We start from the raw sequence: 24,541 nt of genomic DNA on the forward strand, positions 1-24,541 counted from the left end.
GATGCTGCAGCCAACTGTGTTGACAGAAGATCACAAGCATCTAATACTGAGCTTCTTGGCCTTTTGATGATATTAGACTGTAAATGTTGGAAAATTCAGTCTTTTTACATTTTACGTTGAGGAACATTTTCTGAAATTGTTCCACAATTTTAAGACACGGTTTTGTTTGGCTTTTCAGATTGCCAGTGTCTACTTCTGAGAGACTTTGCCTCTCTAAAATACTCCTTTTATGCTCAGTCATGTTGCTGATGAATTAGTTACAATATGCTCTTCCAGAAACAGGCCCACTCACTTTTCCAGGCTTTTGTTGTTTCAAACGTACTTTTTTCAGACATATTGCTGTCATTAAATTCAAAAGAAATTAATATTTTTCATGAAATGGTGAAATTTCTCAGTTTCAACATCTGATATGCTATTTATGCTCTATTGTGATTAAAATATGGGTTTATGAATGTTGCAAATCATTGCATTCTGTTTTTATTTTCATTTTCCACAGTGTACCAACTTTTTTGAAATTGGGTCTGCAGCTGAAATTAATCATTACTTCTCAGGACAATACTTTTACTGTATAAACTTTCATCAGAGTAGGATGCTGACTTTACTTCTTCATTGTCGTTCTACTTGTATCTCTAGATAAGCGATATTCTTCCTCTTCTGTTTAAAGCAACACAAAAATACCTAACAAAGAGTATATGTAATATGTAGGCTACATGAATAATTAAAGAGCCTTCTTTAAAGACAAAAGAAGAAGGCGGATATTAAATGGCTGGTGCAGAGTCAATATTTTCCATACAGCATCTCTAGAATATGTATATTTCTTCGTTAAGCGTTTAAACATGTCTCCACATTGATTACACTGTGACTCTGATGCTGAATTAAAATACCATTGACTGTAATGTAAGCTGCTGGCGGCTGTGATGCGTTGCTCCAGTGACGCTGTGTGGCTGCATCGGCGCATGGTTGCAGCGCAGAGCCGTTTTTTTCCGCTATCACCACACTGGGTCTAACGTTCGCTCCAGGATGGAGACTAAACCGGTCATCACCTGCCTTAAAACCCTCCTCATCGTCTACTCCTTCGTGTTTTGGGTACGTAGCATTTTAATATCTTTCTAGAAAACCCTACAGAGAGTGAACACAATCCCTCCTAATGCCCCGCTGTGTTTTTTTTTTGTGATGAAGGGGTGGACACACCGTCAGCATCATCGACGGATTCATGCTGTTGTTTCAAAGATACGCTGCTGATAGACATCGCTAGCTTAACGCCTTTAGCGCCGTTAGCGTTTTAACATACAGAATTTATCGTTTTCTGTTGCATAAATTGTGTTATGGTTTACCGTGTTGTGGCTGCGGGCTGGGCGTTAGTGTTGTGGGGACACACAGTGCACACATAAGCATCATGGTTGTTGTCAGTTAGAGCGGTGGAGGATGTTAACATCACCGTTTGATGAGAGCGACGTTACGGCCTACTGTTTTTGATCAGGCCCGTTAAAAGACCATTTTCTTACCACATATTGAACAGTTTGGCTCTGTGTATGGATTCTTAAAGGGACCACGCATCTATACAGACCTATACAAATGCAACGACACCCTGTTAATCACTTAGTACCGTTGGAAAACCATACATAACAAGTGCTTTCAACTAAGCTAGCTGTCCAGTATGACTTGAAGCATGTGATGCAATTATTGTGCTGTTTTTTTCCACGCCAATTGTGAGACAATAACCTTTGATGGTTGAACAAATGTATAATATGACATTACAAAGAAGGTGGTGGTGTAAGTTACTTTCAAAAAGAAAATAGTAAATCAAAACCTTAGGTCTTCTCAGTTTTACTCAATACTGAAAGATTTTCTGCATCCTAGACTGTAAGTAAGGAAAGGAAAGCAGCAAATCTCCCCACACTAAGCACTGATCTCAGCATTTTTACTTTAGAATTCAGTGGGTTGTGGCCAGTAATAAAAACTCAATGATTCCTGTAAGAATATTCAAGAGTTTGTTTACAGTGATGTGAATTGATGTCCAAAAAAATGAAACGTAATGTTGGGAGGAATAAATAAACTGTGCCTGAAAAAATCAAGCGTATCCTATTGTATTATGTTTTAGTTAGGACTGCAAGTAACATCTCTTTAAATATTAACAAAGCATGCAACAATGCAACATTTTTTAAAGTCCCTGTAGAGTGAAATAAAAATTCTGTATTTTTAGGTGTGTTGTGTGACAGGCCACTGTGTTATGAACCACCAGGCCACTTTCCAGTTGTAAAAAACATCTCTGAGTTTCTAAAATCAAGCTTCAAAATCATGAAAAATGAGGCAGCAAAATCTGCTCTAGGATGTTGTGGGTGTGTCTGTTAGTTGAGCTGAAGCCACACCCACTCATGAGAAATGCGTTGCTCTCAAATAAAGAAAAATGCTTCTGATCAGAGTGCAGCTGCCTGGCTCTTTGGCAGAGCAGAGAGACAGAAGTTGTTGATTGAATTTACTGTTTCCTGGTACAGATCTCTCTGTTATGATACTTTTAATGACCTGCAGGCCACTGTGGCTGAATGATTTGGGAAATTTACCTCACAATGAACAAAGACACAGCATGTAACTGACTGTTAACTTTCAGTGAAGGCAGTGACATCAGCTAACAACAGGCTGTATTGAGATGAAGCGCTGTGATTTTATATCATTGTAGTGTGTTGGGGGTGGGATAATTCCCCATCAAGACTGGTGATCATGGGCTCAGATATTTGCCCTGCTCAAATAAAACCAAGCCAAGAAAGAGGTGAATGACTTTCTAAAAGTCTAAAGCAAAAATTCAGTCACACATATCTCAGTGTTTTCACATGTTTACAGCCACTCTATGTCAATATATCTAGGGTCTTAAGACACAAAGTTTGGATTTCACTTTACAGGGACTTTAATTGTCTTTTTATTGATGTTTGTAAAACATCATGACAAACTGTGTCTCATTCACTTGTTTATCCAACATGTATGTCTGATTCAAAGGTATTTATGTAAGACAATTAAAAATAAACTAAAATTAGAAAAAGAAACAAAAACCACACAAACAGGGAGTTAGCTTGTTCACAGAACAGTTATCCATCTCTGAAAACTCACATCAGGCCTATGGGGAGTTGTGTAGTTACCCACGCCGATGAAATTGGCAGGGGATTATGTAAAGGGTTCCGTAACTTTGTTTGCTTGTTTGCTTGTTTGTTTGTTTGTTTGTATGTGTAGAAAGATAACTTGAGAATGGAAAGTCAGATCTTCACCAAACTTTCAGGGCATACTGGGATGGTGACAGGAAAGAATCGATTAGATTTTGGTGATGATCAACGCACCTGTTAGGTTTTTCTCAGATTTTGAAATTTTGAACACCGTAGTAATCAATGGGAGCGTAAGTTCCTCAGTGGCGCTGCTTAGGCGTGGGTCTGCCGCCTCAGACGGCCATTCTAGTTGAATCATTTTAATCGAATTGAATTGTTTAAGTTCACAATTGACGTATGCAGTGGCCCTTTCCATTTTGGAAAGATTTTTCAGTAGGCGTTTGTCATTTTTCTGCCAGTCTTGAAGTATGTATCTGAGATATATGGTCTTGCAATTAAAGTAACCACATTTTAAAATGTCATGTATTCTTTTTCAGTAATCCTTGATAACATTGCGGCCCCAAAATACGTGGTAATGGTTTGCATTTTCCTAATTTTCTCCATCATTCAGGGGGGATATTATCATAATGACACTTCTAAAGCAGTGTAATAAAGTGACTTGTCACATTTTTCTAACCACATTCCCTCCATTTATGTGAACTCATACATTTCCATCAATGTTTTTTTATTTTATTTTATTAAAGATAGAGAAATTATACAAGGATAAACAGCAAGGCTTCATACTGAGAAAGCTGTGGCTTACTAGCATTTTTTTGTGAATGACTTGTGTGATTAGCTGCTTATTATTGTAACTCATTGTAAACCCATTTCATTCCAGTTAGAGCTGGGCAATTAATCGAAATTAATCAAAACCAACAGTTAGAGCCTGTAACTGACAAAAACCTGCCATGTCAATTATTTCAATTTTTGTCCCTTCTAATATCTCTCTCTACTAATGCAATAACAAACTACTAGCTGTGTAGTCATGTGATAGGCAGCCAAGTAGTTGGATTTCAGCTGTGTATTTTGATTTCTGTTGTCTCAATAAATAACCATAAATTGTTAATCCCTGCATGTTCCTCGCAGTTATTCGTTTTAAAATTATACAAATATTTACAGAACAAACAGAGTCGGAGGTTGGGGGTTGAATAATCGTTCATTAATTAAAATCAAGGTAAAAAGCCCAATTAATCATGATTTTGATTTGTGCTATAATCACCCAGCCCTAATTCCAGTGGTAACCCTGTAGGAAATACAAAAGCACATTAAGATCAATTTTAGCCAACACTGACACTGAAACATTGGTTGTTTGATCCAAATTTAAAACTGCTACTTATGCTAATATAACACTATAATGAGGGCAGGGCTAATACATTTTACTACTGGAATAATCTGCCGAAGTTTCTAGGTTTGAGATTAGTGGATAATTAGAAAATGCAGTCTTGATGCCTATTTTGTCTTACCAGCAGCCTGAAACTTGGTTAACTTTCATTTTAGTTGTTTAGGAATGGGAAAACCTTCTAATTGAAGAAGTTCAAACCAGTTAGAAATTGGCATTTTTGTGACTTGGCCAAATTAGTTTAATAATACTGCATATACTTTATTTAGTGAATGCTCAGTTTGCCTAAAATAGCCTTTCTTTTACTGTCTGGGAAGCACTGTATTTAGGAAAGGACTTAATTTTAATGGATACATCTGAAACAAAAAGTGGCTACAATTTTCTAAAGCCTGAGATTATTTCTATGAAGGCCACACTACATGAGATAAAACTCAGTCTTAATTGCAAAGGGTGTCTACAAGGTCCTACCCCGACATGCATCCATGTTAACCAAAAGTAGCCTTTAAAATGACAGCACCACCTCTGCATGTGTACAAAGACTGCATTTTTTTCTGTGGAAATTCTCAGTATTGGCTAACAGTTGAATCGAACTGCTGGAGGACTTTTTCTGCCATGGATTTAAGCTGCAAATCCCGCTATGATTTGTATTCATACAGCACTCTCAAATAGAATTAAACAACACTCATTTGAAGAATACATTCTGCCAATATTTTCCCTGTCATTCAGGCTTTTTTGTCCCCATGAGCCTCTGCAGGATGTGCGGAAGCAGATCACTCAGGAAATATAATAAATTGCTTTGAGATTGGCTTTAGAAATGGAATAATATCTCTTCTTCTGTTTGTTTTTCAGTGAAGTGCCTGTCTTTGCCCTTTGATTACCAGCCCTGTCTTCAGATACGATCTTGCAGGCAACAATCAATCAACAAAAGGCCACATGTCTAAATAATTGACAAGTAATCTGATGAACTTTATGTGTCTTTGACCATAAAACATAACCATGATTGTTGGTTAAAGGCTCACTCCTAAAGACATTTAAGCAGCCAGATATAGTCACGGTGTGATTATCTAATAAGAGCATGTGGAAGAGATTTATCCGTCTATAATGTGTTTAGGAGCAGGGGAATACTTTCTTTTTTCTCCAACATTTTTTCCAGACTGGAGGAAGTGAAAATAGACCCACTTGACTTTATTGAACTAGAAATAACCCCCAAGATTGCAGAAGAAAGTTGCGGAACCGAAATCAGCAGTTCAGTTATGTGTTCGTGAAGAGCTGGAGCAGGCATGCGAGGTGTCATAGATATGAAGTTTTATATTTAGTCAGGATCTCTCAGAGCTCTCTTACATCTACGGCGTCAGGTTTCAGGCGTCCAAAGTGCAGGGGTGTCTCACAGCTCGGCGTGGACCTCTTCAACTCCAAGGCTGAAGCGCAGAGAGGTTCCCACTGTCACCGAGTTCGAAGTGAGAGAGATAGCTGCCTCAACGTCAGGCCTCGGTTTCACTGTCATCAGCTTGTCCTAGTGAATAATGTCTTAAGTGTTAAGACCTACGCCGTCATGCTTCTCATGCACACAGGACGCATGAACGCAGAGCAGGTGGTGGAGACTGCGTGGCGTCCTCGCCAGCATATTTTGTCATCGTACCTTCTGTTTCTTTATTAGACCAGCGGGGGAGGAAGGGGGAAGAGGGGTGACCTGTTTTAAACCCTGCGCTGTAACCAGGGTGGCATTGAATTTCAAACAAAACGTGCAGGGGGCTGCTTGGCTCCAGGGATGGAGGAGAAAGGAGGGAGCAGTCTGAAGCTGTTTGGCATTCAGCAATAGACATGAAAGTCTAGATGACTCCCCCCCACCACTTCTTGGACTTGATTTCCCTGTTGGCTTGAAAATGAACACTTTAGCATTGACAAAATTGTCCCTTATTTGTATGCAAGAGCAGCTCTTAGGGTTCCAGACATTTTGTTGCTGATGATGTAGGCCATAAACCGTGAGGACATTGTCATCTAGAGGACTGTTCTATGAAATGACAGTGTGCCGCTGCTGTAAGAATCACTGGTAATAGAAACAGTGGATGTCATTACTGACGAATATAATAATCAGCCCGCAGTCCTTCAGTTCAGCCAGACAGCGGCTGAAGAGAAGAGAAGAAGAGCTGATGATTAGTACACTGACAGAAAATGATCCTACAACTATTTTAAAAGCAGAATGAGCATTTCAGTTATTTTGTGGGCAAAATGCCAAACATTTACGAGTTTAAGCTTTAAAATGTGAGTTTATTTCTTTTGATTACAGATGGCGTTAAGCTGAGGCCCTTTACCGCATGTCTCTCCCCCGCTCTCGTCCCTGTTTCCGACTCTATCCACTGTTGTTCTCTATCAAATCAATGCCCAAAATAAATCTAAAAAAAAAAAAAAAAAAAAAAAAAAAAACATGCCTGTGATGTAATACCTTGGTTCCCAACATGGGGTCCAGGACCCCCCAGGGGGGCACCAAAGATCTTGGGTCGTGGGGGGGGCTCTGCTTATCTTAGGTCCGGGGGGGGGGGCACCAAGGAAAAATGGTTGGGAAACTTCCCTCCTGCTAAGTTGTGTTTAGCTACTACAGAAACATCCCATTTCCTGAAATGGATCTTTCATGATAAAAGTGAGTAACATAACAAGTAGGGATTTAAATTGCGAAGAACTTGTTAGAAATAGCATCACTGAAAAAATTTATTTTTAGCTGAGCTACAATCCATGTCAAGTGTACAGCTTTACAGTGTTTACAGTCACTTGTTGGACCACGAGTCACAGCCATGGTGCTGTTTTTTATGATTTTGGACTTAAAACAAAAAGGTCATCAGTTAAAACACACCTTTAAATGGTTGTTTGGCCATGTAAATGGAGATGTAAATTGCTGCAGCGCTGTTCCAGAGTCAGTCCATCCCAACATCCATTCCCTGTGCTTAAACCCCAGGGAGATCCTCTGCAAAGCAAGCACACTTGCTTATTGTTGTTGTTGTTGTTGTAACGGACATCAAACATTAACACCACTCCTCTGATACCAGAAGGAGGCGGTGATGTTTGGTCAGTGAGTATGTAGGTCTGCCTGGTTATTTACGCACTATCATGGCTGATAGATTGAGAGTGCTATCAGTTTTGCCTCCTGTGTGCATAAATGAGTGTTCAAACCAGTAATGACACTAATGCAAAAGTCCATTTGGTGACAAAACAAATATCAGTCATGATATTGATACTTGTTTACTGAACACCAGTAGGTGAAACCCCACTATACAAAACTTATAATAACTTTATTGATATTTCACCTTTATAAACAGTCATCAACAATTGGAATAAAAACACAAAAGATCTTGAAAGGCTGTAAAATCAGTAAATGATGAAAATATCTAGATTTAAGAGAATGAATAAAAGACAATGTGATATGATAAGAAAAAATCTATATAGACACATATTAGAAGACGTCATCAGTGTAGATTAAATAGCGATAAGAGGATCAATCACACTCAGTACACTAAGTACACTTACTTACACTTATATATTCAATGTATCTGTGTGTGAGATTCAAACTGCAAAATCTTTAACAGACATATTAAAGTGCCTTAAACTGCATTTCCTTTAATTACCACTTGAAGCTGGTTCCAAAAGTAAGCCAATCCCCATAAACCCTAATGTTAAGATGGCTGAACTTCTAACCTCTAGGGCTTTCACAGTACCTGAATTTTAAACTTCAAACTCTGTATTATTAAAGACAAACAACTCACTACCTATTTTGATACCAAAGCTACAAAATTAGAAGTCCTAGGCACCCAATTTTGGATTGGTCCTTGTTTTTATTTAGAAAAAAATTGCATGCAAACTCCATCATGTTAGCGACATCTTGGTACCAAAACATCACCAACATATTGGTTCAATTTAGGTCGTGATTTCTTTTTGACTTGCAGCACCTTTTGCTTATTTTTTCTGCTTTCTGATATTTTTGAAGCCTCATCAATTTTTTATAATGTTAATCCCTTAGATGCCAGGCATAATTTTGTTGTAAACATTTGGTATCGAAAAGTATTGAAGAACTGAAAATTTTGCCATTAAAGAAATAAAAACATTCGTACTGCAGTAGGAATTTCCCTCTCACCCCACCTTTTCAGGAGTGTATATTTGTATTCAGTAATCAAGCTTAGGCAAATAGGCACATTAATATAAAGTCTAAACCTTATCTTGATTGAAACATGGCTTCCTTCTGGCTTCCAACACCAAAATCATGAAGGCCAAAATACTGAATTTCAGCTGCACAGCCGGACCTCTCAAACATAGTTGCTACATTTGTGCAGGAAGCAATAGGGCAAGATTCATATAAAGGGATTACAAATACATTAAACAGGCATCTTTTGAGAAAATTGGAAACACAATAATGTAGAGTCTGTTCTTTCTACGTCAATGTTAGCTCCATTTGATGGCATGCCTTGGGGGAGTCATCATATCTAACTGCTACAAAATGTCAATAATAGCATTTTACAGGTTTTGCTTCTGTAATAGAAATCAGACCTACATGACATGGGAGATAAATGACGGCAATTATGAGGTAAAGCAATCAAGTCATGACAATTAGTTAACATATTCATTTTAGTATCTAAGGTGTTAAATCCATTCCATTTATATAACTGAATGTGTCTGAGTTTTTGGACTGTTGTTAGATAAAAATGTAAAATTTCTACAACATAGTAGGAGCCTAAACTTGTGTATTTGTTGTTCCACAATACAGCTGGCATTGGTGTGTTGGACTGTGTCTGTCTGCCTGTAACCCTTCTTATCATCACACCCTCAGCTGAAACTCATTGCCCTTGTGTGTCATAGTGTTTATGGAAATTCATTCCTGGATGCTGACATGAGACACGATCAAGTTCAGGCATTTCACACTGTAGCTGTTATAAACATCTTCAAGCCACGCTCACGTACAAGAACTGCTAATGCCTGTTAATGAACTCTATCCAGATTCAGAATAATGAAACAAAAAGTACAAGGACGCAGGAGAATAAACTTTTACCTTGTCAATAAACCTTTACCTAGTCATAATAGGCAGACTGTGCTAGTGCCAACAGGCCAACTTGTAAATGTTTTAACACCCTAGATAATGTACTGAGACAGTGTAAGGTAGTAGAGCCTCACTTTCGTCCCAGAATATCTCAACAGCCTTGACAGGGATATTTATTCAGCCCACCAGTACACCCAATAATGCTCTACTATTATAGTTTCAAAAGGTTGTTGGTATGGTCAGTGAAGCTAAATGTGTAACACTCTTCCATTACTTAATTATTTTGACCATTTATCCATTACTTGGCTGCATGGTGTTGTTGTGACTGCTTGTTTGTCTGTATGCATCCCTGTAATAGACTGGCAGCTAGTTCAGGGTGTACACCACCCTTGCCCAATGACAGCAGAGAGGTTGGCTCCAGCCCCCACAATAGGGTTTACTTATTAGGTAAACAGCTTATTTTTGTTCTAAATGGATCCTTACAGATTTATATTCATTTCTTTTTGCCAGCTATTTGACCTGTTCGGCCAAATACATTACTGCAGTGGTTTCTCAACTGGCTGAGCCTCAGGACCTGTTGTCAACTCCTAAAACAGAAATTGCAACCCAAAACTGTTGATATTTTTTTTTCAGCCAGTCTGATTTATATTATTTTAAATTATCTTTTGGGACCCGAACCACTGCATTACTGTTTGCTAATCAATACAAACACTACCCATTGCTTTTAGCAAGTTTTTGAACTGATAATGACACAAAACTAATTATTTCACTCCTTTGATAGAGTCCATTTTGGTCCATTTAGCTTTAACATTTATTACATTTAGCTTACTTTGTTTTAGCCATTACTAATAGCCAACCATTTTACCTGTTTATCAAAAAACATTACTGAGTTAATTATTTTAACCATTGTTTATTATGTTTAGATCATTTTTGAATTGGTAATGCAAGATTTTTAGCTAATTACTTTACTAGTTTTACTAATCATTTGGTTATCTTTCTTTAACATTTAGCTAACTGTTTATGGTATTTGGCCATTACCTTTAGCCAACTATTTGACATCTCTGTTGAACACATAACTGGTAGCTATTTTTGAGAAATGTTCCCCACTACATTTAGCTAGTTTATAGATTAGTAATTCTACACTCTGAGCTATTGGTAGTCATTTTAGTTCTTTCATCTATGTTTAAGCTAACTCACACTAACTTCCACCGACTTCAGCCAGTTGTTTAGCCATGTAGCCATTACTTTTAGCCTACAATTTGACCTGTTGATCTGTATCCATTACTTGGCTAATTTTTTCAACCATTGTTTAGTACTCTGAGAGAGCTTTTGAACTGAAAATCCAACATTCTCAAGACAATTATGCTAATCTTTTACATTTAAGCTAACTTACATTGACCTCCGTTAACTTCAGCCACCTCTTTCAGCCATTTAGCTATACTTTTAGCCAACTATTGAGACTTTTTATCAAACTCCAAAACAGTATTTTTCAACCATTTTCTATCACTCTTAGTTTTTGTTTTGGTAGTCCAGCATTCTGAGCTAAGTTTTTAAGTCCTTATTGATTATATTCAAACTAACTAACTTTAACATTCATTACATTTTGCTAGATGTTTGAGCAACTAAGGCATCATGTTTAGCAAACTATTCAAACTGTTTATCAAATTGTTGTACAATTAGATAGTCTTATATTTGTTTAATTAATCTAAATTCACTGTGAGCTTTAGTTTCACTTTGAATCACTGGATGCCTGCACTTGCTTTCTAAGTCTCTCTTATGTAGGGATGTGCGATATTGGATTTTTGTCAGTACCCTATGTGCTGGTATTTACAAATAAACTTAAGCCGATTTCTATGCTGATAATTAAATGTAGTTCAGATCCTAAACTTTGTCTTTAAAACACAATGAAAAGACTGAGGATGAGAACGTTAACAAATTTCAGTCCTTAAAAACAGTTTGAAGTGAAAAGAAGGATGATGAATAAAGACAAGTCTTAAGCTGATGTAGGTTTCTTGGTCCAGCCTAAAACTCCACTAATTTATTTTTTCAAATGGGAAAAATTTACTGCTGGTATAGGCAGATTTTTGTTGCCAAAATATCAGTTGTAAATATCTGCAGAAATGTTCAAACCTGCAGTTACTGATGATCCACTTTTTAAGCTATATTACTGGTATGATAAGGATATCATCCCATTAATATTGTTCATTGCAATCCTCATGCAACCTTTTACATTCTAGTTCTTGGTGTTTAGCTGTTACAGCTGGCCTAACAAAGTAATCCATTAATTTTGTCCCATAATATTTTCAAGTACCATTGTGTTTTAATCCCTCAACAAAGAAGCATCGAGGCCAAATCATTCCAAAAATATATGAATTGTTATCAACTCTTTAGTAGCATCATTTTATGTAACATGACATTTAGCCTTAATGCATCATTGACCGATTTTGAAGAGGGAACTTATCAGTCATATTGGCTCATTTTCTGCTCTAAGCTGAGAGTATTAGTCTGTACAGTTCAGGAGGTTTTAGGGTGCACAGAAACATTCTGAACAGGCTGTGCCATCTCTAACCGGAGGGCCTGGCAGCATGACGGCGAGCAGCCTCCTCTTGGAAGGAAACAGGGTAGTATGATGACTTGGCCCACGCTAGAGTCAGATCATCAGCAGCCGTTCCACACCCCGTTCTCTTTCCAATGCCAGCAAGACATACCCAGCTGAGACACACGCCGCTTCAGCTGCCTAGTACAACACGCTCTTTTATCCGCAGCCTTCATTTGAAATGCTAAGAGAGGTGCAACAGGAGGAAGCGTCTCGCCTCGGATCAAAGAGCTTCTTTGACATGGCCCCTTTCTTTTTCCGTTTGTGAATGAGTGAGTGCAGGCATATTCATAAAGCAGGTGATCGTAATCCTGCACTCTAGATAAATTTGTGTCTTCTGTCTAGCGTCTCCTCCCCCTCACTCTAATTGCTCTCCTTTCTTGTTCCACCTTGATCCTCTTTCTCCTCCTCCCCCTCACCACGCTGCTAAAACACAGCTTTTATAATATTGCAGCAGTACAGAGATAAAGGCCTGTTCCCTGCTTTCATTCTCTTTCCTCTTCTCTCTCTGTTACATGCAACTCTCCAACCCCCGCCCTGCAGATAACAGGAGCCATCCTGCTGGCAGTGGGAGTATGGGGGAAGTTGATGCTGGGCCCATACATTTCTCTGATAGCAGACAACTCCACCAATGCCCCATACGTCCTTATTGGCACTGGGACCGTCATCATCGTTTTTGGCCTGTTCGGATGCTTCGCCACCTGCAGAGGAAGCCCATGGATGCTGAAGCTGGTGAGACACCGTAGGAGGAAGGGTGGGGTGTCATGTTGCAGGCAGAGCTAAGAGTGTTGTGGATGCTGAATAATTAGCTGGAGGTCACATGATAAAGGGAATAATGCTTGACCTCTATCCTGTGGAGAGGAATCAGAAATCCAATAACAGCTGCAGGGCACTTTGTTCAGCTAATGGTGGTCAAGTGGGTCTCTTGTGAGTGAATATGTGTGTCTGTGTCCAAGCATAGGCAAATGATATTCAACAAAGGTAGAGGATTTTCATGCAAACTATGCAAATTTTCCTCTCTCTCTCTTTCCCCCTCTGTAGTATGCTATGTTCCTGTCGCTGGTCTTCCTCGCTGAGTTAGTGGCTGGAATCTCTGGATTTGTGTTCCGTCACGAGGTCAGCATGCAGCTCAAGTATTTTTATATCGTACATAAAAACTATTTGAAGCACTTTTATGCCCTTAACGTGTGATTTTGTTTGCATGCTGCAGATTAAGGGGACCTTTCGCCGGACATACACTGATGCAGTCTTGAACTACAATGCTGAGGATGAGGCAAGCCGTGCTGTTGATAACATCCAGCACACAGTAAGTTCACTGCATACAAACTCACAACAGCTATTAACACATCAGTGACAGATGCAAACACATATTTAAATATAAAAGTTTGCATTTTTAAAATATAATGAAGAAATATTACTAACAAGAGTTTCCTGTTTAGCTAAAGCCTGAAATGGTTTTTGTATCCAGCTTGAGCTTGATTGTTGCTCGAACTGTTGTTAAAACCCTCCAGTGATCCAAACTTTTATTCAGGGCTGGCATATTCCTTCATCTATTGAATTATAAACCATGTTTTTAAGGTAATTTCTTTACACAATTGACTGTATATCAAAAGGGGCCAGACTTTTCCATCTCCTTGTATTGTTGACATAATGTAGTGTCTAGACATGGGGATCTGGCTTGTGGAACCTCAGAACTGACACCCTTTTTGATAACTTCAGCACACATAAAACTTACCAGTAAGATGTCAAAGAATCTTCAGGTCAATACAGTCTGCAGCATAACAGCTTTAAATTGAATGCTGTGTTTGAACCATTTGTAGTACAAGGACAAACATTTTTAGAAAGGTAACACTCTGAAGTTTCTTCCCAAACTGCAGACTCAGTATTGTTGTATTGAGTAATAAAACAAAACAAAACAAAAAAAAATATATATATATTTTTTATTTTTTTCTGTCTGAATGTGTCTAGGGTAAGAGAGGCCTGTAGACAATCATTGAGAGGTATTAGCTGGAAAACTCAACTGGAATCAATCACTAAGCCCTTGCTAATTCAGGTTCAAAGATGATAATAGTAAAGCAGAAAATAAGTATTTTACACCTGTTTTTATGAGGAAAAGTCCTGGCGACTCCAAAAAGGATTGAAATTGGCAGACATTTTTCTCTATAGCATTGCCAATGATTGTCTGAAAAAAAGGACAATCATTACAGCAAACACAGTAGACTATTGAGAAACACAATGGCAAATTTCAAATTATTTTAAACTAGTCCATGAGTCTTTACAGATGTAATCCTGTTTTTTGACTAACATTTGGACAAGATGCAGATTGTGGGGACTCTTTCTGATGCAGCAGAACTGTTTTTGATGGCATAATATTATCAGGAGAAAACAGGAGAGCTATTAATGATGAGCTGTGTCACTTTTATTAGTGTCTATTTGTTAGTAGTCACAAAAATGTATTAATTGTGGCTGCTGTGGTGGGCTGGTGGGCCCTCAGATTTTTAAGGAGTTTCAGTATTCAAAACCAAAACCTGGTTGGACAGAAATGATATTGATTTGAATTAACCATCACAACAAACTCCAGATTTGAGAAAAAATATTTTATTTGCATTTTAACGGTCAGCCGAGGTAGCTGTAAACATTTTGGCTTAACTCCCGGGCAGTTGCTGCTTTGTCCATCTTAACATACTGTTAATGCTACTTAAAGTTAACACTTACAGTCTCCAGCTGGTTAAGGTTGTTAAAGAAAAAAATACTAGCTACCTTGTTTTTAAGATTCAAAGTACAAATGTTATGGACTGAGATCAATAGACAAGATGCCAATGTAACATACTCTTCCAAGACTGCATGGCTGGGACCTGGAGTTCATTGCATGCCCTCTCACATGATGTCCTGAAACCACGCCCCCTAAACATTGTGAGCCTCTGATGTAATTTATTTTATTCTTTGCAACTGAACTGCTTTGCTTGGTTGTACTTAAGTATTTTTGAACTACAGGGTAAAACAATCATGCTATTGAATAATGAATAATATGTTACACTTAGATATTATTTCCTTAATTAACAGCCAGTAGTTATAGGTGTCCATGTAGTTAAACTTGCTTGCTTGTCATATCCATCAATAAATGCATGCATCTACTCACAACTATTTTGTTTCAGCTTTTGTTTTCTATTGTAGGAAAAAGAAAATATTTCTGTCACGCTTGATTTGGATTTCTACCCATGACAGAGTTGTATCCATCCAAAGATGTTTGATTTTCAGTCTGTGTTTGCTGTACAGGGCCACTGATGCATGAGAATCTACTTCATTGTTTACATGCTGCAGAAACTTTGCCTCACACCAGAGGTTATGGCCCCTGCATATTGTCTCTCAATCTATTCCAGTGAGAGACTGTAGCCTTGCAAACAAGATGGATTCGCCCATTTCCATGTTACTCACTGGCGAATGGATGTGTGAAACAAATCCATGTGGCATGTTAGGTTAAGACTGATGTGCATGGGGGTACAGATGGTCGAGTGGTTTAAAGCAATACCCATATACACAGGCGGCCTGGGTTCGAATTTGGCCTCTCGCCCTTTACCGCATGTCTATCCCCACTCTCTTCCCTGTTTCCGAGTCTATACACTGTTCTTCCTCTATCCATTGAAGGCATGAAAAGGCCCAAAAACAAATCTTAAAAAAAAAAATAAAAATTAAAAAAAGACTGATGTGCATCTTTGGGAGATAAATAAAGATTAAAAAGCAAAAAGTGTGCAAACCATACATGACTTTGTTCTTGCAAGCTAATACTTGCATACTTGCTAACAAATACCAATGTTAAGTGCTGATGCAGTATGAAATTGTAATGTTTCCTAAAATAAACCATACACGTTAATTGCAGGGATACAGCAACAAACACAAAGAAATCATATTCATACCTCAAACATCGTGTATGACTTATCAAATTTGCATTTGTTTTTAACAAACTGACTCATTTATCTGACTTCATCATGATTTCTTATTTTTGACCCTGCCAAGAGGGCATGAGACAAGAGGGGCTTTAGGGTGCATTCTACCAGACTCAACTATTTAGATGTAGACTGGCAGATTGTTTGTTTTTGTCCTCAGATGGGATTTGTTGACTGTAACAAATGTACATAATACCATCCTTATGTTTCTGTCCTCATCTGTTCTCGTTTTTGTGTCTATGTCTAGCTGCGTTGCTGTGGAGTGTACAACTACACCAGCTGGCTCGGCAGTGTGTATTACCCATCTAACGGCATTCCTGCCAGCTGCTGCTTTAACTCGTCTGACTGCAACCCAGAAGACCTCCGCAATGCAACTGTAGCCCCGAGCAAGGTCTACCACCAGGTCAGTATCTTATTATAACTCTGTACCTCAGGTTTGTCTGCTTCTTATGTCTGACTTTCTCACCAGTCAGAAGATTACACGTCCTCATTCACCTTTTCAAACCCTGTCCCTCTTCTATGCACTAACTACCGCCTCAGATAATCTCCCAGATATCCATCTTGCCCCTAATTTGCACATTTAATAAGTCCCTGTACCCTCTGCGGACTAACCTTCCCCCTGTGTTTCAGGGCTGTTATGAGCTGGTTACTTCATTCATGGAAACCAATATGGCCATTATTGCAGGAGTGACGTTTGGAATTGCCTTCTCACAGGTAAGAGCTGAACAAGGTTACTGTTATGTCTGTGAATAATATGTGTGCACATTAAAGCTAGCATATGTAGCATCTGTTTATTGTTAACTCATCTGAATATGGACGCTCTTATCCCTGAAGTTTTAACTTTCTGTACACTATGCTGAGCATTTTAGTGAACATAAAATTGTTTTTTTTTCCTGCTCTGTTTAAGCTTTGCAAATCATATATGTGCACTTTAAATTCAGCAAATAACTTTCATTGCATCACTTAAAAAAAAAGTCAGTGACAGATGAAAGGTTGGACAATGTGAATCTAGAGGGTTCAGAGACAGAAATTCCTAGATAACAGTAAGCTTGAATCATTTAAAACTAACAATGGTTTTGTCTTGGGCATTGATGCCTTATCACAAGTGATGTTTTAGTGGTAGAGATAAAATAAGTTAGGGCTGAATCCCAGTTGGCAGTCTGTGAATGTGGCTCAGAGACCCACTGTCATGGCTTACTGAGACATTTGAACAGAGTGGAGCCATTGTGTTATTGCTAACATCTGTGTCTTTACTGCTATGGCAAACCAAAATGTCCTGTCTTTTTAATTACCTAGAAGTAGACGACTCAATTCTTGTTCTTTTATTGAAATTTTTGTGTCAATTTTATCTTAATGAAGAAGCTGTTATCTCTGTTTTTTTTTCGAACAATGTAGCACTGCTAGAAGGAGGAAGGAGATAACAGTAGCACTGCCATTCTTACAAAATAATTCACTGAAAATGGCATCTTGAATTCAATGAAACTATTCTTTCAGGTTTTTTTCTCCAAAACATGAAATAAACCCGAAGCTCTGTTTGCTTTTCAGCTGATTGGCATGTTGCTGGCCTGCTGTCTGTCCAGGATCATCACAGCCAATCAGTACGAGATGGTGTAGCTGATGTGACTTGGCAGGTGAGAATTTAGAGTGACACACAAAGATACAGATCAACCACATATACTAAAAGTTTAGGATGCTGTTCTCAAATTTTCCAGTACAATGTAAGGAGTGTCATAATGGCAAACCCACAGAGAATATTCACCACCACTGTTTTTCTACTCAGCCAAATTGTTTTGCAAAAGGTATTAGTTGTACTGTTTTGTTTCAGTCTCACTGAATTGTAACGCTGTCAGAAAAATAAAGACCTTTGACGTTGTACCACATACTTTCCCTTGCAGTTGACCAAAATAAAGCCTAAAGGAGACTACATATCATAAATAAATTGAACTGTTTGCCAAAAGCACAAAAAATAGCATACAACATTTCTGTTTTTGTCCACTAACATCATTTTTAGCGCTAGCAGCAGCCATTTTCAATACATAATCAATGTAGTTTAAGCATTTGAGCAACCAAGTGTAACAGTGCTCTCAGCATCAACAGTTTTTTGTTATTCCACTCCTAGCTGAAAATATATCAACCTTTGGAAAACTGGAATTCATCAAAGTCACTTCTCCCACACAGACTAATCAATATCAGGAAGGGGTGGGACCTCTGTTATGAACTTTGTCAACAACAATGGCACAGGAGGAACTAATCCAATACGCCATTTTTAGGGTTCAGTTTACACACTTACAGCTGCTGCTTATTCCAGATTTCCTTTTTAATTTTTTTTAATTTAGGGCCTAATCACCAACCTTGGACAGAAGACCCTATGGTATCAGTTATTATCTTATCATCGAACTGCTGATTTGGGGCCTTTAACATGCTCAGAAAACTCAACAAACTTTCCAGAAAATTGTTCTCTAGTGCATTGGTTCCCATACTGGGGTCTGGGACACACCCATGGGGGCGCCAAAAATCTTAGGGGGGCACAAGGCCTTGTCTGCTCTGAGGCTGCCAAAATTAGTTTTGCAAATATTGACTAAAAGCATGATAAAGCAGTTATTGTGTTGTTAGGTCTATTAATAAGAAAAGTATGCATAGGTCTTTTTGGGGTTTTATCAGTGAAACAATCTGTGTTGATTTTTGGCTGCAGTGTGTCACTTTTCCTTCACTCTTGGGTCCTGGGAGGGCTCCAAGGAAAAATGATTGGGAAACACTGCTCTAGTGACAATTTTCGTAGTTTAGTGGAATTGTTCAAGTCCATATCACAGGGATCCTGGGGCAGCACCAAACGTGAGATAGGGGACTGGGAAAGACCTATAAGCATGAATATCGGTACACATATTTATCAGGATAAGACAAAAAAAAAAGTCTCTAGGGAACCATAGCATCCCCTACTGGCAACAGGAAGTGAATGAGCCAGTTTTAAATTCTTCTTACTATGCTGAACCGATCAAGCTCAGATTTTGAAAGAATGTCCTTGGTTAAAGGATGCCTCACTGGCAATCATTTTGATATCTCGCCAGTTTTACAGGAAGTTTGTGTAACCATCATATAAAAAATACTCTTGGCTTCAAATTCAAAATTTATGTTCAGAGTCACCCCCTCTACACATTTAAATACTAACTTCATCTTTTTGCTGTGGCAGCACCTACTGTAAGAAGTCAGTAGCGCCTCGAACATAAAATGTCCCTTCTTCTTTGAATTTTACATCATAATTTTAAGTACTGGCCTGATCCTTTCAATATATTAGTAGCTTCCTTTGTCATACCTATGGTTGACAGCAATATTGACCTTGTATAGAAAGTGTAATATTGTCCTTATTTTACATTTACTGACAGTCCTTGGAGAATCTACATGTTCTCTCTGCTGGGCTGCAGCATACTGTGCAACAGTTGCCAACACACCCAAGTATTGCTACGTACCCACCGTTGAGATGCTCTCGTACATGCACAGGGGTGTGAGGGCCCTTCAGTGCTGCCTGAAGCCCTAGCTTCCTTGTGAAATTTCTTTGATTGAAATAAAATTCAGGGGGGGAAAGGAGCAATTTAAACAGACCTATCGGTCACTATCAAAGCAAGCAGAAGTGCTATGAGACAACTTTCGTAACTTGGCAACAGTAAGCACTGTTGAGAAGCGATCTAAAGGGGGATGGGGTGTATTAATGAATGGACATGGGCCCAAGAACGTATTTTGTACACTAATATGTCAGTGTTGTGTTTTGATTGTGTTCTGCTGCCCCCAAGTGGCTAAAAATAACATACTACGGGTGTATTTCATACGCAATTAACTCTTCTTTCCCTGTGTCTATTTTTTCAAAGGGAGATGCAGAGAAGAAGAGACAAGGAGCCCTAACACAAGAGTAAATTCCAGAAACTCCATCACATAAATGAAATGGAATCGGCCTCCTCTGTCTCTCTGCCTGATCTTAATGTAAAATCTTCTTGTATCTTATTGTAAAGCATCATTCCTTGACTCACTGCTGTCACATCAAAGCGTTCTACACAACACATCCCACTGCTGCTTGATGTAGAAGTTGCTCATTAGCACATATCTCAGACCTATGAGGGGCAGGTAAACTTCAGCTGTCTTAGTGACAGCGGGTTGGTCTCAGATAGGAGACTGGGTGCAACTTAACTTTTTAGTTTGTTGCAGCATGTTTCACCGAGCGTCATCAGAAGAACACTGCACATCTTTGTACAGAACAACATTACTAAAGCTTGAAAGTACTTTAATAGATAGGTTTAGTTTTGCATTTGACTTTGCTATTGCTCATCATGTATATTATTAATATGGTTGTGACATTTTGTGCACTGATTATGTGTACTGAGGATGAAATTTACATTTGTATGAAAATGAAAAAGAAAAGAAAATTAGGTTTTTTAACATAGTTAAGGCCCAATATTTTTGAATTGATAATTTCACCTAATTAAATACGGTGAAACCTTTTTTTCCTTGGATGGATACACAAGAATGCAGATTGTGACTCAGAGTACCTCAATTCTTTATCGGCGACAAAGAAATCTGTGATCACACACAGAACAAATAGTGAAGCTGTCGAACAAATCTGTCCAAATCAACTTGAATGCAGGTCAAGTCAGAAACTGCCAATCACAGACATGTTATAGCAGCAGACAGGACAGTAAATTCACATAATTTATTATCACAAGCTCCACCAATGAGTCCCACAACAGTCTCACGTTAATATCCCACAATTACTTTTTTCGAGTTGGCTCTTCAGAATTCGGTGAAACAGAATTTGATGTGAAAATTTGCACTTTTTAAAATTAGCCTCCTCAATCTATTCAAGCAATTAATGATTTCCCATTAAAATTAAACAATTTTGTAATGAAATTGAGCAACTTTAAATGCTGATGTGACCTTGAAATAACACTTCACACTTTATTTTCCCTAAGGGTCATGTGCTTCAAACAAAGTTTGTAAGAAATGTCTTGTCATTGTATCTAAATACAAAGTCTAAAGGTTAAAAATGCTGCTGTCCAAGTGGATATCCCACCAGAGCACCAGTCTCTCAAATCATCCTTTCATTGTCCCCCTCGTTCCTCACCCATCACCTCATGAGCTCAGCTTTAATTATTTTAATGATAATAATTTTAATTTTAATTATTTCCTACCAAACAAAATCTTTTTTTTTTCAATTTGAAATATCTGTATTTTTTTCCTTGAGCTCTTTGGCTAAAACCAGTCTCACTGAGTTGGCAGGGTTGTCTTCCTCCCCCATGTCTTGCTAATGGGTGTAGAGAGAAGTGAAAAACACAAAGTTTGAACACAAAGCTGAGAACAACAAACCCAGAGTGAGGCAGACTTTATGTTTTTTAGAGCATTGGTTCCTAGCCTGGGGTACCAGACCCCTAATTAGGGGGTGCACCAAAGACTCAGGGGGGATGATGTGACTTTCAAAATAAGATCAACACATGTCAACTAAAATAATGATGAAACACCTATTAGGCCAAGGGTCTTTTTATGACTAACGTGTAGAAATATTTTCCTAAGGTTTCAGTGATATAGTATGTGATATTGATATATTTAGATTTAAAATGTTGCATATTATCCCTTTAAAGCAGACCATCCTAGAGCAGTAGTTCCCAAGTGGTCTAGCGTAGGACCCAAAACACAACAAAAATAATCACACGTTCTTTTTCCATGATGACTTCAAACCTCAGTTTAGTCCACTTTCCCAGAAGAAAATCCATATTTTGTGTACTCTGGACAACATGAAATAAAAGGTTGCACTTCTTTTGTCTTTCAAAGCTTATGGCAATGAGTAGTAGCTACCTAACCACCTCCCTGCATGAACTTTTTGCCTCGGCTTTTTTTAAATTCCCAAGCACACATATACGACCAAGGGCCTACCTTTAGATCTCAAACAAGTTCTTAATAGCTAAACTGGCGTTAGTAGTTAATTGAAGATTTAAAATGAGATTAAGGAAGCATTTTAAACCCGGTCAACTTTCACATCTTTGAAAATTGTATCCCTGCAGTGTGGCCTTAATGACCAGGCTTTGTATTTTGGAAAGTTACAGAATCTGTCTGCCAAAGATGACCAGGATTCAATGAGGAAAGTTTATACAAAGAAAGAAAAAGTCCGGACACTTGAAGATTGAATGGTAACTTTGTCTGAAGCACATTGATACCTTTAAAATATTAAAGTATTTATGTTACTGGTTAAAGAATCCCTAGTATTCAATATGTAAACTTTGAAGAGCGACATAACACCAGCTGAAAATCTTCTTTTGCTGACCTACACAGGTAAAAATTGTTCAGTGACAAAGAGTTGAACCTGGCATCACTTTGAGTTAAATACAGACACAACTAAAAGAAGGATTCAATGTGCTATTTTCACCCAGAAGAAGTCAGCAAAACAGATTTTCAGCCTGTCAGGGTCATATCCAATCAGGATCATGAACTGTTTTCTTCTGGTGTAGACGAATGCCAGCTGTTTGTACAGTGAAAGAACCCATCAGTGTTCATCTAGTATTTACAGTATTCTATGTAGTTAATCAACATGCCATCATCACCATCATCCTCTGTAGATATTTACTGGAAATGTAATTTATATGATGTAATGTTTCTCAGTCTAATATGCTAATCAGTATCAATGTCGTGTCACAGTTTTGATTCCGCACTTTGTGCTGTTACTCTGTATTTGTTTGATAGTTTGTAGAAAAAAACTCGCACTGAAAAAAATAATTGTGGCTACTGTTTTAGTTGAGTGTAACATGAAACTTGTAGCTGTTTGAATTTAGCTGAATATTTATTCTGGTTTGGTTGGCATTAAGTTTACAGTTTCACCAAGTGGTTTTCATCTCTCTTTCAGAGCGAAAGTGCGAGTGTGTGGAGTGATTTTCTCTATTCTATTTTGTTCTTGAAATCAAGTGAGTATTATTCTTGATAAGATAAGGAGTGTAAGAGTGTGAGTGTGTGAGAGAGAGTTTCTGGTTTTATTGATCCTGATGTTTTCTCTTTTGGTCAGTATTCTGTTGTGGCTTCTCAAACCTTATTGCTTTTAAAGCTGTACATTTATTTGGTGAATGTATGTTTTTCCAACACTCTGCTATAACTTCTGTTCCCCTCCCTCAACTTATATTGTCCTGTAAATACTAAATTGTAATACCATCTAGCTTACACATGGGGTCACCAGACACTCAAAAACAACTTCACCCTGCTGTCTACTATTGACTAAGTCACCATCAGTGGTCTTATTATCAATAAATATACAGAATAACAATGTGATTGTTTTTTTTTTCTTTTTCACTGAGAAAAAATTACTCAATTGTCTTGCATGTTTAAGTCAGTTGTTCTCATCTGGACCAGCCTCAGGACCCACCACTACCTCCTTAATGAGAAATTGTGACCCAAATGCAAAAAAAAAAAAAAAAAAAATTCAAATGATTAAATTTATAGAGTGACAACTGTTGCAATTTTTCCCCTCAAAAGCAAAGCATGATTGAACAAAGGCAGGTCAAAAAACATGTTTAAATGCACATCATTACAGAAGCCCTTGTTTTCTTTGAATCTTGGGAAATAAACACAATCTCCTGGAAAAACCATCTGTTTAACCAAAGATGATATGATAAAAAGACACTGTCTTGGCAAAAAAAAAAAAAAAAAGCTCATTGTCACTCCAAAATTGAGTTAGATAAGTGTATACTAAAGCATGTCCCCATGTACATTTAATGTATTTATTTAACCAGGTAAACTTTATTGAGACTACAAATCTTATTTAAGAGAGTGTCGCGAGGCAGGCAGCAACACAGTTAAAAGAGACAAAAACACAATAATTACAATTACAGACAAAAACAAATCCTGAGTCACAGCAGAAAGTCATTGGTCTGAACATCTACAACCCAATGCAACTTCCTCCAATGCCCTCAGTCTACCTTAGAAAAATGAAAATAAAGACCAGTTCCTCAAGGCATAAGGTGTCCTGTAGCAGATCCCAGGCTGCAAGAGTAGCGTACCTGAAACTCCTTTTACCCCTTTCACATCAGACAAAAGTAAATTTTGTGACTGAGTCACAGAGCCAAGTTTGTAACTTCCAGCACTTCTTACATCAATAAAATCACACAGGTATGATGGTTGCAGGTTTATTGTGGAGCTCAGCGAAGGTTAAAGCAGGAAAATTGTTTTTATCCCTTCATTAGTCTCCACTAGTTCATATCCTTTCTTCTGTTCTTTTGCTCTTCCTGCTCTCATGATCAGCTGATTATAGGTATTCACTCTCTTAAGTACTAAGCAATCAGATTCTGGCTCAACCTTTTTCGACCAATCATCATGCACCTGTCATATATTTAATCAGTCATCCTTTCTTCTGCAGTCAGCCTCAGTGTGGATGCTGCAACCCTCCTCCACCCCAGCCACCTCCATTCAGCTCATCAACATCTAATCCAGATCCTCATCTTATCCTGCATGGCTCAGTTTCCTCCGCCAAGCCCTCTCACTGCTTTTTAA

At 38.1% G+C, this 24,541-nt stretch overlaps 1 protein-coding gene across 1 annotated transcript; it reads left to right on the forward strand.

The window, feature by feature from the left end:
• The first annotated feature begins 954 nt into the window (after nucleotides 1-954).
• Nucleotides 955-23,290, forward strand: tspan7b (tetraspanin 7b). Its single transcript, XM_041806292.1, has 8 exons — nucleotides 955-1,086; nucleotides 12,630-12,818; nucleotides 13,128-13,202; nucleotides 13,297-13,392; nucleotides 16,278-16,433; nucleotides 16,661-16,744; nucleotides 17,576-17,661; nucleotides 19,891-23,290. The coding sequence occupies exons 1-7, from the start codon at nucleotides 1,021-1,023 to the stop codon at nucleotides 17,642-17,644; spliced, it is 735 nt and encodes a 244-aa protein (XP_041662226.1). The 5' UTR covers nucleotides 955-1,020; the 3' UTR covers nucleotides 17,645-17,661; nucleotides 19,891-23,290.
• Nucleotides 23,291-24,541: the final 1,251 nt, after the last annotated feature.

This window comes from Cheilinus undulatus, linkage group 15 (genome assembly GCF_018320785.1).
Source record: "Cheilinus undulatus linkage group 15, ASM1832078v1, whole genome shotgun sequence".
Taxonomy (NCBI): domain Eukaryota; kingdom Metazoa; phylum Chordata; class Actinopteri; order Labriformes; family Labridae; genus Cheilinus; species Cheilinus undulatus.

Coding starts and splice junctions, on each gene's coding strand:
- tspan7b (XM_041806292.1), top strand. CDS start 1,021: ATGGAGACTAAACCGGTCATCACCTGCCTTAAAACCCTCCTCATCGTC. Junction 1,087..12,629: donor TCTACTCCTTCGTGTTTTGG/GTACGTAGCATT, acceptor CCCGCCCTGCAG/ATAACAGGAGCCATCCTGCT. Junction 13,203..13,296: donor GATTTGTGTTCCGTCACGAG/GTCAGCATGCAG, acceptor TGCATGCTGCAG/ATTAAGGGGACCTTTCGCCG.